Raw genomic sequence first — 16,644 nt, forward strand, 5'->3', positions numbered from 1 at the left:
ATTTACCCTTCAATGTTAACTTCATACACTATTTCTTTATGAAAAACTATCAAACTACCCTCCAATGTGTATCACATCATGACTTAAATTGACGAAAAATTGAATATATTAGCTTTGAATATAATATTAGGAATGTAATTGGCAGTTTTTTTTTATAATTAAATGACTGATTTTTCTGAAAACAATAGTTTAGGGACCCAATTTTCACTGAGGTTATCATTTAGGAACTAAATTAGAAGTTCACCATAGATAATATGAGGGTTTCCCATTTGAAAAAGGGGAATGACCCGCATTCGCTTCATTGTGTTTCGAAGTGAAGATGGCTCAAAAATACAGTCACTGGGGATCCTCCAATCTATGGTAGAGTTGGATGATAATTTTTATGTTAAATGTCCAAATTAATCCTGAACATAAGTCATGTGATTTATTTTGGATGAAAAAAATTTAACAAAGTTAGCGTGAGATGATAAATCTTGAAATCGCAATGGCTTACGATGATGATGGTGCTAGGTACCGAGTACCAACTATTGAGGTTGTATTCAGCATAAGCAACCGAATATTTTCCCATTCTGCGATTGCTGGCTACTGAATATCTGCACACTTTTTCGATTTGTTGCTACTCATTACTATGACTCATGATGGATTTCCATTACTCCTCAAAAATCAATCGAATAGTTCGATTTTCAATTGTTAGCTACTCAAAAACGTGTATAGCTTTTGGTTAGTTGCTACCAACTACTAAGACTTGTGCGAAAAGAAATCAAATATTTTGAGGATTTCCAATTTCTCGCTACTGAATTGTTACAGAATTTTCGGCTAGTTATTATTGAATACTCAAACTCACAATAATCCTATTAAACATGAGTAAAAATTTAGTGAGTGTCTTCACTAAATTGGCAAGCGATGTCAAGAAGGAAGAATCAAACACATTATCTCGGGTGCATGATAATTGCTCTTAACCAAACGATTTACAAGCTTAGAAGAAACTATATATATGAGATAACCTTGTACAACAAAATGTAGAGAGTCAGAAGAGTGATCAATGCTCATCCACCACCCCCTAATTCCCTGAGCAACTTCCTAAACTCCTCATCAGTACTCTTAAGCATCAATGGCAAAGGCACTTCCACTCCCCTCTCCACAACCTCCATGTGCCTCGGCCTTATCCTCTTCTCCAAACTAAACGTAAAATACTGCGGAAACCCCTTTAATTCCTCCAACCCTTTTCCCATCTCCACCGAAAAGTACTCGAATTTTGGCTTGAAGTTGTTCTCAATGCTGAAGGTTAGCAGTCCAGGGCACCTCAGCACCATCCCCAGAGTCTCCTCCCTTGGGAATCCCAAACCCTCCAAGTACTCAAGCTTGGGAATCAATGTCCTCTCCACATTGGAAACCAGCAGCACAGGGTCATGGTAGGCTAGTGCATTTAGGTCTTTGAACCCAAGGCTCTGGAGGTAAAGAAGCGCTGGTTTGAGCTGGTCTTTCACACTTGAAGCAAGCAATCTAGGGCACTTGTTGATGACCCTTCTGAAGTAGCAATCCGGGACTTTTAGGTCTTGGGAGAGGAAGGCGAAAACCGGGTTGAGGTCGGACTTGATGCTGGAGGTGAGGATGCAGGGGCACATCCCAAAGATCTTGGCCAGGTCCTTTTGGTGGATGCCTTTGGAGCGGAGGAAGGAGATTATGGAGTGGATGGAGTCGAGAGTCGCGGAGTGGAGATTAGGGTTTTGGGAGAGGGCTTTGCCTGCATCGACTCCCATGATTTCAAGGCAGAGGATCTTCTCTTTGAATTGGAGGGAGAGTTTGGTGTGGGTGGGTGTGTAGAGAGGATGCTTGTGGAGCAGGCTTTTGGGTTTTGCGGCCAGTTGGGTGTCCAAATCAGAAGAAGATGATGGATTGTTAGAAGAGAAGCAGAGAGATGACTGCAGAGCTGCAGCTGCTGAAACTGGCATGGTTTTTTGGAGAGAGAGAGAGAGAGAGAGAGAGAGAGAGGTTTTTCTCTGTTGGAATATCATCTGGCAAGTTTTTAATGGTATTGGTGGAGAAGGAGTCACACCTGGCAGTTTGGTTGAATCTGATTGGTTGAGGTTGGATTTCAAAGATTTGTTTGGGGATTAAATCCAGACCAGACCATGGAAACAGAGTGAAAGTGAGAGCTCTGGAGATGGATTTCACACTACCACGGGTGGATGAAAATATAAAGGGAAACAATTTCCGCACACCATTTTTTCGGCCTGCACGCTCATGTTTCCAAGAAACGGTGTGCGGATATTATTTCCCACATCTAGCCTCCCCTGATTATTAGCGGTGTTTGAGTACTCAACATTTGCTAAGATAACAAAACGCTTCAAAACATCGAAATTGGGACAAACGTGGAATAAAATTTATTCATCGGTCGAGCAGAGGAAGGGTGTTCCCATCACTGCCCATAAGAAATCTCACTTGAAAATATCACAGTTCACCATAATCCGCGGTCGAAGACGTTATGACAACATTATTAGCAAAATGCAGGAAATTACAAATGTTCAAACATGTCCGATCCGATTAGTCCATCACATCACTGATTTCCTAAATAGTAGTAAACAAAAACCTTCAAAGGAAGTACAGACAAGGAAGTTAACTCCTGCATGAGAATGCATCTAAAATTTGTACCAAAACAAAAACGCAATCTAAAATTCCGGCGATTATATAAATTACACCACCGTAAAGAGGGGGAATAGGGGGAGCAGCTCCAGTTGCAACTAGTGAAACTTTGCTCTCAATTTCCTTTCGACAACTGAATGAGTTTTCTGATCCTGAGAAGAATGCATAGACAGATGTATTAAAATAAAAAGCGCCAAAGAAAACGATTGTTACAGTTTATCTGGGCAGTTGGCACCAACTGTAATGAAACTGTAATGGTTATCCTACTTAACAGTTAGAACCAACAGAAACCGAGTTCCTAACCACCATATTCGCCCCCTCATGCGTGCGTATGTGTGCTGGTGGGTAGTTATAATCATTTCAGAAACTGTAACTTCTTGATGCAGTATTACAGAAATATAAAACCAAGTGTTTGATAATGAAATATGACTATGAATCCTTTCAAAGGTAGCAAGGTGCTTCGTTCTAGTGAAACGTTTACCGCTAACTGGAAATACCTCCATTGCTCATCTCAATATTGCCCCTGGCTTCGACTTATAGAGTGGTCGCGAAGGAGTTTCTGGCTAGGGGTTTGGTGATCATCCTGCAAGTACAAATGCAATCAAAGCGTATAGCACAGCGAGAATATTTTGTTCAAATGATATGAGGTTATTTTCATGCATTCATCTGACTCATATGAAGCACTTGATTAGCATCAGAGGACGTACAACACCATGCATAAATGTAGGATCTAAAACACAAAAGAAATAGTGTAAAAGAAACTAACCTTGTATAAAGATGCCGCTGACTCGGACTGTAATGTCTGAATAGCATCCTGCCCCAGCGAACGCAGAGCATCAAGGGCATCTAAGGTTAGCTGCCAACCACAAAGTGCAACAGCATCAGCACTGGTACCAGAACCACAGACACTACTGCCAGCGGCAGCAACATTCCCATTGACCCAGGGGCAGAATTGGTTGTGATGGCCAATTGGATCAAATTCCATAGGTTCTTCATAATTGCTTTCACCTTTTGGAGGTCCTGGATAACCATATAGAGTTAACAAAAAAATAATAATAAGAGAACATAAATGAATACAAATGAGTAGACCCTTCATTCTCCTTTATAGGTATAACCAAACACAAGCGTAGGAGTTGGTGGATGCAAGATATGCAGCAAAAGTGGTTTTTTTTTTTTTTGGTAGGATGGAGTCATTCACAATATCACATTACAATCTTAAACTGCCGCCCGCAAATATGCCCTTAAAGTCTTAAATCATCATAATACTTAAAACTGAAAATAAGAACGAATAGAAGTCTCTTTATATTTGTAAAAGGTTTTGTGAGAGGAACAGGGAGGTAAGAAGTGGACAAATGTGCATAATTGCCCAAAATTGAAATTTTACCTAGCCCGTTGGCAACAGCATACTCTGATTCTTGGTACACACAATTGTTCGTAAATGAAGATTTGCCAGTATTTTCAACCTCCTTCTTGGTTGTTCTGTAATTGGAGAAGACATTAGCATTGCATGAAAGAGAAGGGCGGGCACTGTTCTCTAGCTTGAAGCTTTGACTAATCTTTTCACCACTTTCCACAGATTCAGCCTTAGTAGAACCATCAATCTTTGAGCCACTATCAGCCCTCCCCACAGATCGAGACAGCATCTCCTGGCTATCACCATGGGGATCTTCCCTATTTATTTCATCAGGGACAATTTCATCCATTAGTCCAGGATCTGGGGCAGATTCACCTGTCTGGCCCTGATTTTCAGCATCTTCTGTTCTAGGTTCCACATCTCCAACTACACTATCTGCTCTATGGACAGATACATCAGCACCATGAATCTCAGCTTCATGACTAGCACACATTCCAACACTTCCGCCACTAATCCCGAAACTAATACCATCCCTGGCCTGAGCTGTCACAGTTTCTGTGTTAAAAATTTCCTCCCCATCATTTGTACTACTAACACCCATTTCCCCAAGAACTGCATCAGCCACAGGTTGAAAACCAACGCTTTGCTGAGCTTGATTACTGTAATTCAATTCTGATGTATCATTCATGTCCAGATTTCCATATGTACTAGAAGTGGGGAAATGAACATCATCAACATCTCCTGGATAATTTTCAACACTTTCCATAGAGTCATCATCTGTGCCATGACAGATTGTATCCATTGCAATGACTGAAGATGCACGTGCTGAATCCATATTTGAATGGATTCCAAATTGGTCGCTACCTTGCGGAAACGAAGCAACTCTATTAGCATCAGCGTAAATATCAATACCCATTGAATGACTGGGACCAGCACCAGAGGAACAGTACGTATCGAACATATCTGAATCACGAGCACGTTTTGAAGGCCCAGCTGAGTATTGTCCACCATCTGTAACTTCATCACCATCACGATCAATGACAGTTCCTTCAACACTATCAGTGTGCTGCGTCCTTAAATGAGGCCTATCAACAGAACTGCCTCCTATTTCCAAACTCCGCTTACGAGAACTGGGACCCCTTGATTCATATGAAGCGGCTCGATCACCAACCTCGCTGCCTGCAGGTTGCCCAATCATCAGATCCCTCCCCATATCTCCATCCTGAATGTTTTCAGACATTTCTGGTCTGCCAAACCGATTAAAAGTAAAACCCCCTCCCATAGTAAGATTCAAATCAACATCTGTTTTTCCCTCAGTTGTTGTTGCTACTTCGTCACGGTCTTCAGTTTGGCCTTTCTCAGCATCATCAGCAGAAACCCAACCACTAATTCCACTGGCTGCACTTGCGCCACGTGTAAATCCCAATTTTTTGCTTGTGTCAGGAAGATCAATGTTATTGGGAGTAAATCGCGTAGGTCGAGGAATGGTTAAGAAATCCAATATTCTAACTGTAGCCCCACATAAGCTGCAATCTAGTAAAGGTGATCTGGGATCACGTCTAGATTCCTTAACCAACACTTTACTCTTTCCAGCATCTTTTCTAGCAGAAGCAGAGACTGCTTTCTTGCTTGGTCCAGGTTCTTGTGAAAGATGGACCTGGGCATATGTCGGCCCGAGAGAATATCCATTTCTAGCTGATTGGGCAGAATGTTCTTCACAGTCTTGCGCGTTTAAAAGCCATCTTGGTTCCCATCCGCAAAGACTTATAAGCTTCTGAGCCTGATAATAGAAAGGTATTGGGTTAGAAGAACATATACTTCAGTAATTTGACCAATACAACAAACCACCAACAGGGAGAAGTTTATAATTAACTCTTACACGAGAATATAAACAGATTGATCCATCTCGGGAGCTTTCCTGTTCTGGTATACTTTCTGGTTTAAAATCTACTTCCCCTGCCATAAGAAAGCGATCAACCTGCGGACCCCGAGAAACCAACATTTGCTCAATTGCAGATGCAGCTACCTTAGGTAGAGAGTGGAATTGCAAAAGTCCATCACATCTATCCTTATATCCCCCAATTAAAGCAGACTGAGGGGTAGGGGGGAATTGCACCAGGCTTTCGGGGCAGCTGTTTCCTCTCCAAGGACAAGCAACTTTGTGATCGGAATCCAGCTGCTTTACAAAGGCATCCCCCGCATTTTGAACTTCACATTGAAATGAAAAGGACAGAACAAAAAAAAATTAAAAAGTAGGAATAGACAAGCTTATGTAGATACTATAGAATTCTTAACACAATTTCTGATTATATAAAAAAGAGAAGAAATAGAGTATTCTAAAAATGAAGTTTAGCATCATTATACTTTATTTTATAAGAAACAAGGATTTATTAACAGGTGAAAAGTGAAGTGCAGAGCAAGATGTGCAAGAAGTCCAGCAGGAAAATCCAACTAAAACAAACAAACACTTAGCCCAAAACAGAAAACAATCCAGTTGGATCAATCCAAAAGGTGCATCCTTCAGATGTTTAGACTGGGTCACAAGGCAGCCTAACCAGAAGGAAGAAATTTAACTCCGCCCACAGTTTGGACAACAACTACTCATTTAGATTTTAATTTTGCAACTGAAACAAATATAGATGTAGTAGACTAAAAGACAACTTTCAACCAAATAATATAATGCCTTAATAACAAAAGAAGTCACTCTAAGCGCAATTTTTCGTACTTTTTTTAAAAGATTTTTTTGGGTATAATGAACATGCCAAAAGCAACACCGCAGCATTTTACATGTGAAATCAGAAATATAAAATCTATCATGCACATGATATGTAGCTGAAAAGAATCAGAAGCTTCCAGGAAAGTCTTCTCAGAAATAATTAGGGAGTTGCGATGTAATCCGCATAATAAAACAAAGGCTGTGTAAGTTTATAAATTATAAACATGTATTTTGAAAGACATTGTTTTAAACGTAAATTACTAGAAATCCCCTAAGACAGCTATAGCCAACCTTCATCAGGAGTCCAAGATGGCAACAAAGCAAAACCAAGGGACGCGCCGCATGATTCACATGCAATTTTATCAACATCAACATTCACCCAACCTCTCCGAGCACATGCCAGTGAACTGATGACCTGAAAGAAATGACATAAGCAAAAGTTAGATAAGTTGAGACTGTCATGAGCCTATTGCAGGAAGGAAATGAAAGATTTGTGGCGGGAAGTTCAACTGCTTACAGTTGAACGTTTAAAAGTTGTCCAAGAATATCATATTTCACTTCTAGGGATAACATGTACGAGACTCGTAATGTACAAAAAAAATTTAGCTGAAATTTACTAAACGATGAGCCTACAAATGGGTACTTCATTTATGTAACATAATAATATTTATTAAATGGACCGACAACTTAATTATACATAATTATACTATCTATATGTGTGTGTGTGTTCTAAATGACTTAAAATGGAAGTAAATACTTCAGATTTGAAAGACTTGAGTTTATGGATATATAGCAGCTAAAGGACAAACCTTGGGCTTCGAAAACCAATTTGATGGTTTAAAAGTAGCCAAGCGGCGCAGTAAGTCCCCTCTTTCCCAAGGTCTACACGACAGCCTTGATGATCCGAAAACAGAGCTCCCCCCACCACCTCCTCCAGCACTGGTGCTCAAAGAGGTCATCGGGGGTTGCGACCCAACACAAGATATAGATGCTCCTTTAGAGCCTTGTCCATGAATCGACCCATCCACACTGCCCACATTTGCCGGAACAGTTGGCGATGATGCCCCCGCCGAACTATCAAACGCAAAGCAGACATATTTAGCCAAAATTGAACATTAATACACACAACAAAATCTAATTAACCGAAGTTTAATTCTTTATAGCAGGTTTAGTTGAATTAAGCTGAAAATTATGCACCATTAGGAAATGAAGCTGAAGCTCCAGCACTCCACCATCCGAGCAACCAAGTTACCAAACAGAGGAACAAATCGACCAATTCGACACATAAATTAACCAAATCCTAAAACTAACTGCACAAATTGGTACAAATTGGAACACTACAGTCGCAGCTCGAACCAAACAGCAATCACATGCAAAACCCTAATTGGATCAGCAGCAGAAATTGGAGGAAGGCGAAGACCGAGAAGCTTGACAAAGACGGAGGTTTAGAGAGAGAAAGAGGGGAGAGAGAGAGAGAGGAAAGGGTACCTGGCAGCAGGAGCAGGATCAACGTTCCCTCCGGAGCTGATGACCTCCTCCCTCATTGCTTCTGTTGATTTTCCCCCACAATATTCTTTTTCGAAAGCAGAGAATACGAAAGAGTGCGTGCGTTTTTATAGCGAGTACCGAACGCGTGTGGTGTGGCGCGTAAATGGTACTCTCACTCCTTTTAGGCTTTCGGTGGAACTGTGGGTCGGTTCCATGGGCGGGCGGGGATGCTAGTGGTTCGGGTTTTGAATTTCATTGGAGTCAGGGCTTTGGAGTTGGACCCACCCACCTACTCCCTCTATGCTTTTAGAGAGGATCCTCGCCGGATCCTCTTTGTAAGAATCTTAAGAATCCTCCGATCACATCTGTTCATCGTACATTATGCGGTCAGTTTTTGTCATGTACTGTTTATATTCAATTTTAAATTAAAAAAATTACAATAATTTATGACCGCACGATATACAATGAACGGATGTGATTGGAGGATCCGGCGAGGATTCTCTTGACTCTATGCTGGATGGACAACGTGACTAAACCGAGATTTTTCAATGTGAACGGAGCACATTGTGATACATCACGTGTTATTATAAAATTAGTTAGATACTTGTGTAAAAAATTAACAATTTAAAAAATAAATTTTTTCTCTATTTATATATTAACACGTTTTTCGTACAATAAAAACTTTCTAACTAGATCAGCCTAGTTTTTTTAAGGAAAACTAATGAAAATGACTTGAAAACTTTGAGTTTTAATGATAAGGACAAAATAAAGGGTAAAGTGAATAGTACCAGGTTTGACTTTTTAGTGTTAAAATGTGGTTTTTCGTTAAAGTGAACAGTACCGAGAGCTTTTTGTTAAAATTCCCTTTTTTTTATTGCCTGGTTATCTTATTAATCTTTTAAATATGATTTACTTTTAGCGAGTGATTTTCAATTAAGGGTGGTTTGACACTGTGACTAGACCATTTTATGATCGTTAATTAAGGGTGGTTTGACACTGTGACTAGACCTTTTTACAGTCATTTTTTAGTTTGAAAATCGTTAGCAACATTTGCGCTAACCTTTATATTTAAACTTTATCACTTAAATAAATGATACGTGACATTTTTTACACAAAAAAAATAAGTTTATGCATATTTTCTATTTGATTTCTAAAAAAAAAACATTAAAGTTCTAGCGGAAAAAAAAAATATCACAACTCACTTCAAGACCTTAGGTACATATACATGCTAAGGGAACTCTATATAGACTCTCTCTTACCTCACAGTTTAACATCAATTCCCGCAATAACATTATAAAATATTGTGCACTAAACATGAATGACAAAGAATGGACGAAAAGTCCAACTTTGAAAAAGTTTCGTTAGCTTTTTCTCTCGTAAAAAGGTAAAACACCCCAAATCAAATGCCTATTACCTTTTGCCTATACGATAGAGTAATATACCCCCAACGGAGGATTTAAACACTTTCCAAAATACCCCCAACGGAGGATTTGAACACTTTCCAAAAGTAATACAAATTTACATCTCTTATATATATATAGTCACTATAAAATGTAGTTGTATTTGGAAAGAGAAGTCTAATTCGTCGTTAAATCTTCTTCTCTCTCTCGAAGGATACAAACCCTAACAAGTACATAACGCATTCTGAATGACAGGGTCACTACAAGGATATAACCCCAAGTGCTGCTTATTAGTTACAACAACAAACACCTGACAACGTTCACCCAAAAATTTGAAGAGAGAAACAGAATATAGCTATAAAACCCCATCAACATGTTCGGCCGAGGCCCGAGGAAGTCAATCATCTAGATGGCACAACACCTGCACCAGCACCAGCACCAGCACCTGCACCTGCACCAGCACCAGCACCAGCACCAGCACCAGCACCAGCACCTGCACCAGCACCAGCACCTGCACCTGCACCAGCACCTGCACCTGCACCAGCACCAGCACCAGCACCTGCATTTGCACCAGCACCTGCACTTGCACCTGCACCTGCGGGATAAAAGAAGTGTCCGAGGGTTTCACTTTAAAAGGGATTGTTGGGGAAGACAGGACGATATGCTCTGTGATTAATCTTAGAATTTAGACAGATTAGAAGGTGATGCTTACCACCATCTGCTTCCTTCCTTGATTCATCTGCTGATTTCCAGACTATATCCTTCAGCCCCGTCGACAGGTTTTTGTAGAACTGTAAATACAAGACAATCGAGTAAATATATGCAAAGGACAAAAATTCGCAACACAGCACACATAATGGTGCAAGATATGTGCAATTTCAAAAGTTGTGTGATTGCCCAAGCTGCAGCTAGATGTGCAATAACCCTAATGCTGCAAGGGATTAATAACACGTCCAATCCATTAGGGCACTCTTCTGTGGTGTAGTTGTCCTTAATTTCTCTTAATTAGATGAATATAAAATACTTATTAGATCAATTAGTGCATCAACGTTAACATACATTGTGAAATTCCAGAGTGTCTCCCCCGGACTTGCGAACCTCAACCATGTAGAGTGAGGGGGCCACCTCAAAAATCTGGAAAGAAAGTCATTTTGTAATATCCATTGTCAAAGGGAATGTCAAATGAACAGAAGAAGAAAATTTGAAAGGAAAAAAAGAGTGAAAACCTAACGAAAAATGAAAATGAAAGAGGCAAACCTCTGTTGCAACGGATAAATGGCCTTTACGTCCCGTTTTTTCACCTTGCAGCTTCAACTGAGATATAAATAATGGCATGGAAATGTGTCACATAACGACGCATTTTCCCCAGCTTTAAAGTCCACTTTCCCCAGTAAAATAGAGAAAGAAAATCGAAATGCAAGAGAATAGCCATTTACCTTGAAGTTATTTTTCTTTACACCAAATCCCAAAGGTGCTGCTGCTTCCTCAATTTTAGAAATTATCTCATTTGCAGGACGTTTGGATGTGAACCTTGTTTCTCGTTTAACAAGATCCTGGTTTGTTAAAGAAATGTCAGCTGTTTCCTTAAACTTTATGTTTATGAATAAACTAAATAATCAGAACTGGAGAGGAAAGGTTAAGACTTGCCAATTAAGCAAAGAAAAACAACAGCATGATATAGAACAATTACAATTTTACGTTTGTTTTTCAAATTTAACCATACCATTTGTTTCTCAAAGAGACTATTGAGATTCAGGCCCTGGGATGTAGAGATAAGCTCAAAGGCATTCATTGTGACAGGTGCCACATTCCGCTCTTCTCGCCTCTCCACTACAAGGTTCTGAGAATCCTGTGCTTGGGAAGAATTGGAATACAAAGTCAAGCCCTGGCATCATGAACCAAGATAAATCATAATACGTAATGTCTCGCCCTTACCCCTGATTCATTGAATATAGAATCCACATCATCAAGACTGACATCAACTTGTTCAAAACTAGGTGGCTTATATCCTTTCTTAAACCACTCATTCTCAATGACCTCAGCAATTGTAATTCTCTGTTGCATGAAATTAGCTAGTGCAGTAAATGCAAGATATAAATAATAGCGAAAGGAAATTGAATTGCCTGGAAAACAGACAAATCTAATTTATAGAGTAAAAAAGGACATGAGACCGGGACATACTGTCATGGGGTTAGGATCCAAGATTCTCTTGATTAGCTTCTTTGCACTCGAGGAGAACCATGGAGGACATTTGAACTCAGCCTTAAATATCTGGTGGTCGCATAAAAAAGATGGATGTAATCATGTAAAACATGAATAACAGAGACAAAGATCGATCAAATCTGGTGATGAGAAAAGAGAGAGATTCACCTTTTTGTATAATGACATGAGGTTGGAATCTTCAAAAGGCAAATACCCAGCCATTAAGACGAAAAGAATCACACCGCAAGACCATAAATCTGCTTTCGCTCCATCATACCCTTTGTTGTTGATTACCTAGGAAAAAAAAGTATCATTAAGTGGAGAAGGGTAATAAGATAAGAAAAATAGTTAGTTTGACAAAAAAGCTTATATACCTCAGGGGCAACGTAATTTGGTGTTCCACATGTTGTGTGAAGCAATCCATCTTCCTGAATGAAAGAAATAAGATAATGACTCATACATTCAGTATTGCTAAAAGAAGCTGTCCAGTCCTGACTATCAAATTTTGAATGGTTACATAAACGCATAATACTCACTCGCACTTGCTGAGGTAGGGCACTCAATCCAAAATCTGAAACTTTAAGAGTCCCGCTAACATCTAGCAGCAAATTCTCTGGCTGCAAAAAATTGACAACCACAAGAACAGTTTAGTCTTACATTATAATATAGATACATCAAAGGGGGCAACAAAAGATCTCAACTCCCTACAAACTACAGATCCGAACTTATTACGCTAAAATAACAAATATCTACATATTTACATATATAGATACAACAAATGGGGCAACCATAATTCAAACCTTTAGGTCCCTATGAAAAACACCTCTGCTATGACAGTAATCAACAGCATTTATAAGCTGCTGAAAATACTTTCTTGCTTCATCTTCTTTCAATCTTCCTTTACTTGCCTAACAATAGAAAATGGCGAGAGGATTCTGATTATATATATCATCAGAAGTAAAAAGAATGTCCAGCAAATCAATTGAATAAGCACTATCTTACAATTTTGTCAAATAGTTCTCCACCAGTCACAAATTCCAAAACAATGTATATTTTCGTCTTGCTAGCCATCACCTACACCAAAAATGCATCCAGAAGTAATTTGTAAGTACCAAACAAATCACGGTTTTAACACTCTGCCTGCACCACGCACCAACAATATTGACAGTGGACATTGTACTATTGTCATGCCACCAACCAAAAAGCAAAACAAGAAATGGAAACAAATCCAACTGCCATGACCACCACCTCATTGTAAAATTTTGTTCTCATAACGATTAAACACATGTAATTCATCTTCGGTAGTGAGTGAAAAAAAGAAAACATACAGAAAGCAATAACGATCATATTTGACTAACCTCATACATGCGGATGACATTCGGATGTCTAATTAATTTCATTGTTGATATTTCTCGTTTGATCTGCAAAAGGAGAGGAAATGACAGCAAGTCATATTAATTTTACAAACCAGGGTGATGCTTGTGCCCTAAAACAAAAATGATTGTGAAAAATGATCATTTTCTTATTTTAATTAAACATGTAAGTATGGATGTTAAAGAAATTGGCAAGGCAAGGTGAGGGTGACGAGCATATCCGTCAAGTCAGACCATGTGATCACCTTGATTCGTTTCAGTTGAAATTAATCTCTAGACCTTTAATCATTCTAGCAGGTGCATAACATCCACAAACAGCCTATGCCAATAGCAAATTATGTCGATTCAATTCTAATGTCCGTCAAGGTTAGTTCAATTCTGATAATATCCTATGCAAATTGTCGAACTTAAACTTGTTTACAAAAAACCATAATTTCCCTAATCTTGCTTTGCTTGCGTAATATCGAAAAACAAAACAAGAACCCTCATAAATTTCTTCAGAGTCAAGAAAGTCAATAAATTTCTCCAAATTCAAAAAGTCAATAAAACAGTAGAATGCTTAGGTCATCAAACGATAAACCCTACCCAATCTTTTCAAAGTTGACTTGTTATCTTTTTAACTTTACGTAAACAATAAACAATAAAACATTTTCATTTTCCGTGATTCTTCCCCAACTTTCTCACCAACCAAACAGCGGGCCATCCAATATTTCCAGAGAATAACTCAATTAACATGCAAACGAAACGCGAAATAAAATAAGTAATGATTAAACTAATAAAATTTGACAAAAAATTCAAACCTGGCCGATCATCTTGTGCTTGAGGACCTTCTCCTTGTCGAGAACTTTGATCGCGAAGTTCTCCCCTGTCTCGACGTTGCGAGCGAACTTGACCTTGGCGAAATTGCCCTCCCCGAGAGTCCGACCCAGCTCGTACCGCCCGACCCGCGTCCTGCTTCCGGTGTTCGACCTCGACGCCATCTCCAACCTCTCTCTCTCTCTCTCCCCCCTCCCTTCCCTCTCTAGAATCTTCCAAATTTTCTCTCTCAAAATTCCAATTCCAATTCCAATACCTCTTTCTTTCTCTCTCTAAAACTACCGCTTCTTCTTGCAGGGCTGCCAAACCTGAGACTTCCTCACGCTCATTCTTCCTGAATTTGAATCCGAACAAAGCACGAAACCCTTAATCCGCAGAGACAGCCGAATCCCGGAGACGCGATTTGGAGGTTCAAATCGGGAAAGAAGAAGGAGATTTGGAGGTAAAAGCGAAAGAAAAGGTTGAAAAAACGTTGACCGTCCGATCCGACAAGAAACCCATCAATTCGGATTTCCTAATCATACGGAAGATCGAACGGATTGCGATGACGATGATGCTGCATGCAGAAAAACCGAAGGCTTTTGTTTTGGAGCGAAACAAATGGGATATCTCCAGGAGATTGAATCAGTGCCGTAGACGGCGGATCAGACGATTGATCTTTTTTTGAGGGGGAGGGGGGGGTGGATTTTTGCTTTTGTGCTTTTTTGGGTGGGAAATTGGAAATAATTAACTGAAAAAACCAATATGATTGGGGGGACACGTCACACGATGGACGGTGACATTTTCTACTTCGGTTCTATTATTCTATACGAGGAGGGTCATATCCGAGGATAAATATATTTAAAAATACTTTTTCCACCTCGGAAGTTGGGATCCGGTGTTTTGCATGAAAAGGTCTTGGGTGCGGCCACAGCTGCGATTACTTAACTTTAAAATTAGCGTTTGCTTACCTACTGTGTGCGTATGAACATATTTAAAAAAAAAATAGAAAGGCGAAAGGGAGAGAGAACCTGGGGAGGATGAGAGGTTTTTGTTTTTGAATTTTTTTAATTTTAAATATTAGAGATATTTTAACATTATCTGTAGGTGAGACTTTAATAAAAAATAGTAAAATTTGAACCTATGAAATTACATTATTGACCATCATTTTTTTGTGTGATAGAAGACTAAATAGTTTTTTCACTCTCTTTTAATTGACAAAGAGAATTTTATTAATGTAGTTTTAGGGGGTGTATTCAATTGGGATTTCGAGGGATTTGAATTCTTTTAATGAATCTAATGGTATTCAATCAGGATTTTAAGTGATTCTCTGAAATTCAAGGTGTATTCAATTAGAATTTTAAGATGGTTTATTAAAATCCTTAGAAATTCAAGTGTATTCAATTAGGATTTTAAAGAAGTTTATAACATTCCAAGTGTATTCAATTAAAAATTAATTTTAAAGAATTTGATAAAGTTGAGGAATTTGAGGGAATTTGAGAGATTTTGTAGTGTATTTTAAGCATATACAAATCTCAGCTCTTCTCATGACATTTTGAGAGAATTGAATCAAAATTTTATATGGAATACCTACAAATTAATTAAACTCCATAAAAGATTTATAAATCTATTAAAGTCTCTTAAATTCTCAATTGAATACACCGCCCTTAGATAAAGCGTCTTTTGGTTGTAACTATTTCTACGTTCGTGGTATTTTTTTTAATAAATTATTATTGTCGGTTTAAATTTTTTAACTTGTATTTCAAACTTTTTATATTTAAAAAAACTACACGCAAAATAAAATTTAAAGTATCAATACAATTTTTTTTATATTGTATTTGACATTTATGATTTTAAAGTAGTTTCAATGCGCGTGTTCTTTAGTAGCTTAATTTTATTATTATTTTTGTTCTTCTTAATTTTATTATTATTTTTGTTCTTCGAGAGGAGTAGCTTAATATTCAAGTAAATGACGTGTGGATTAAGTTTAAAATTATAGTAAACAAGTGAATAAATAATGTAACCACAAATATAATTTAATTAACAAATAAACAAAACTGAAAACTATGGACTATATTTTGCTTGATTTGTTTCTCATACTAAATTATAAGAGTAATACGTAAAATAGCAAAAATATCTAAACAAATTATATTTTTGACGTCCATTTATTCCACAATTTTTAGTTTGTAAGCCTGTATATTTACTATGAAAATGTGTTTATCCTCTGCTTTTATTTGTAAGCATGTGTGTTTGCAAATCGTCAATAAGAAAAATGTGTTTTTTGTTGTAAAATCGACTGTGGGTGCAGTGGAATAAATGAAACAAGACACAAAATTTACGAGGTTCCTCTACAGTCAGTGTGACTGGAGTACGTCCTCGGGGCAGCAGTGGTGCTTTCATTATAATTTGAAATAATAGAAGTACAAATATAACTCCTTTTATTATCTCCCCCTCATCTTCCTCTTCTTCCTCTCTTCCTCTTCTTTCTCTCTCTTCTTTCCTCTCTCTCTCTCTTCCTTTCTTCCTTTTCCTTCTTCTCTCCCGTGAACCCCTTTCTTCCTCTTCCTCTCATTCATTTTATAATCAAAGAGGACACTATTCACCTTACAAATTTTCCACAAATGAATAGTGAAAATAATGTGAATAAATAGTAACAAACTATTCATGTGGGCC

The 16,644-nt window shown here is 38.4% G+C and overlaps 2 protein-coding genes across 2 annotated transcripts; both read right to left on the minus strand.

The window, feature by feature from the left end:
- Positions 1-751: 751 nt before the first annotated feature.
- On the minus strand, positions 752-2,310 carry LOC126621669 (transcription termination factor MTEF1, chloroplastic-like). The gene has a single exon (XM_050290211.1). It carries the CDS (start codon positions 2,013-2,015, stop codon positions 1,047-1,049), a length of 969 nt encoding a protein of 322 aa, XP_050146168.1. The 5' UTR covers positions 2,016-2,310; the 3' UTR covers positions 752-1,046.
- A 147-nt stretch (positions 2,311-2,457) lies between these two features.
- Positions 2,458-14,684, minus strand: LOC126622907 (uncharacterized). Its single transcript, XM_050291588.1, has 23 exons — positions 13,977-14,684; positions 13,162-13,224; positions 12,806-12,877; positions 12,604-12,711; positions 12,340-12,420; positions 12,178-12,231; positions 11,972-12,097; positions 11,783-11,872; positions 11,537-11,656; positions 11,325-11,450; positions 11,038-11,154; positions 10,859-10,915; positions 10,661-10,735; positions 10,314-10,392; positions 10,006-10,196; positions 8,202-8,326; positions 7,523-7,787; positions 7,005-7,128; positions 5,877-6,205; positions 4,028-5,777; positions 3,410-3,663; positions 3,125-3,226; positions 2,458-2,795 (listed from the first exon to the last, which is right to left on the minus strand). The coding sequence occupies exons 1-22, from the start codon at positions 14,154-14,156 to the stop codon at positions 3,155-3,157; spliced, it is 4,458 nt and encodes a 1,485-aa protein (XP_050147545.1). The 5' UTR covers positions 14,157-14,684; the 3' UTR covers positions 2,458-2,795; positions 3,125-3,154.
- Between the last annotated feature and the right edge of the window lie 1,960 nt (positions 14,685-16,644).

This window comes from Malus sylvestris, chromosome 5, assembly GCF_916048215.2.
Source record: "Malus sylvestris chromosome 5, drMalSylv7.2, whole genome shotgun sequence".
In the NCBI taxonomy this organism is placed as follows: Eukaryota; Viridiplantae; Streptophyta; class Magnoliopsida; order Rosales; family Rosaceae; genus Malus; species Malus sylvestris.

Bases quoted from the DNA above. Each gene is read 5' to 3' on its own strand.
- LOC126621669 (XM_050290211.1), bottom strand. From the start codon at position 2,015: ATGATATTCCAACAGAGAAAAACCTCTCTCTCTCTCTCTCTCTCTCTC.
- LOC126622907 (XM_050291588.1), bottom strand. From the start codon at position 14,156: ATGGCGTCGAGGTCGAACACCGGAAGCAGGACGCGGGTCGGGCGGTAC. The intron at 11,873-11,971 runs GTGAATCTCTCT...TGCGACCACCAG, and splicing joins TCATGTCATTATACAAAAAG to ATATTTAAGGCTGAGTTCAA. The intron at 8,327-10,005 runs TGATTGACTTCC...TACTCGCTATAA, and splicing joins CAGGTGTTGTGCCATCTAGA to AAACGCACGCACTCTTTCGT.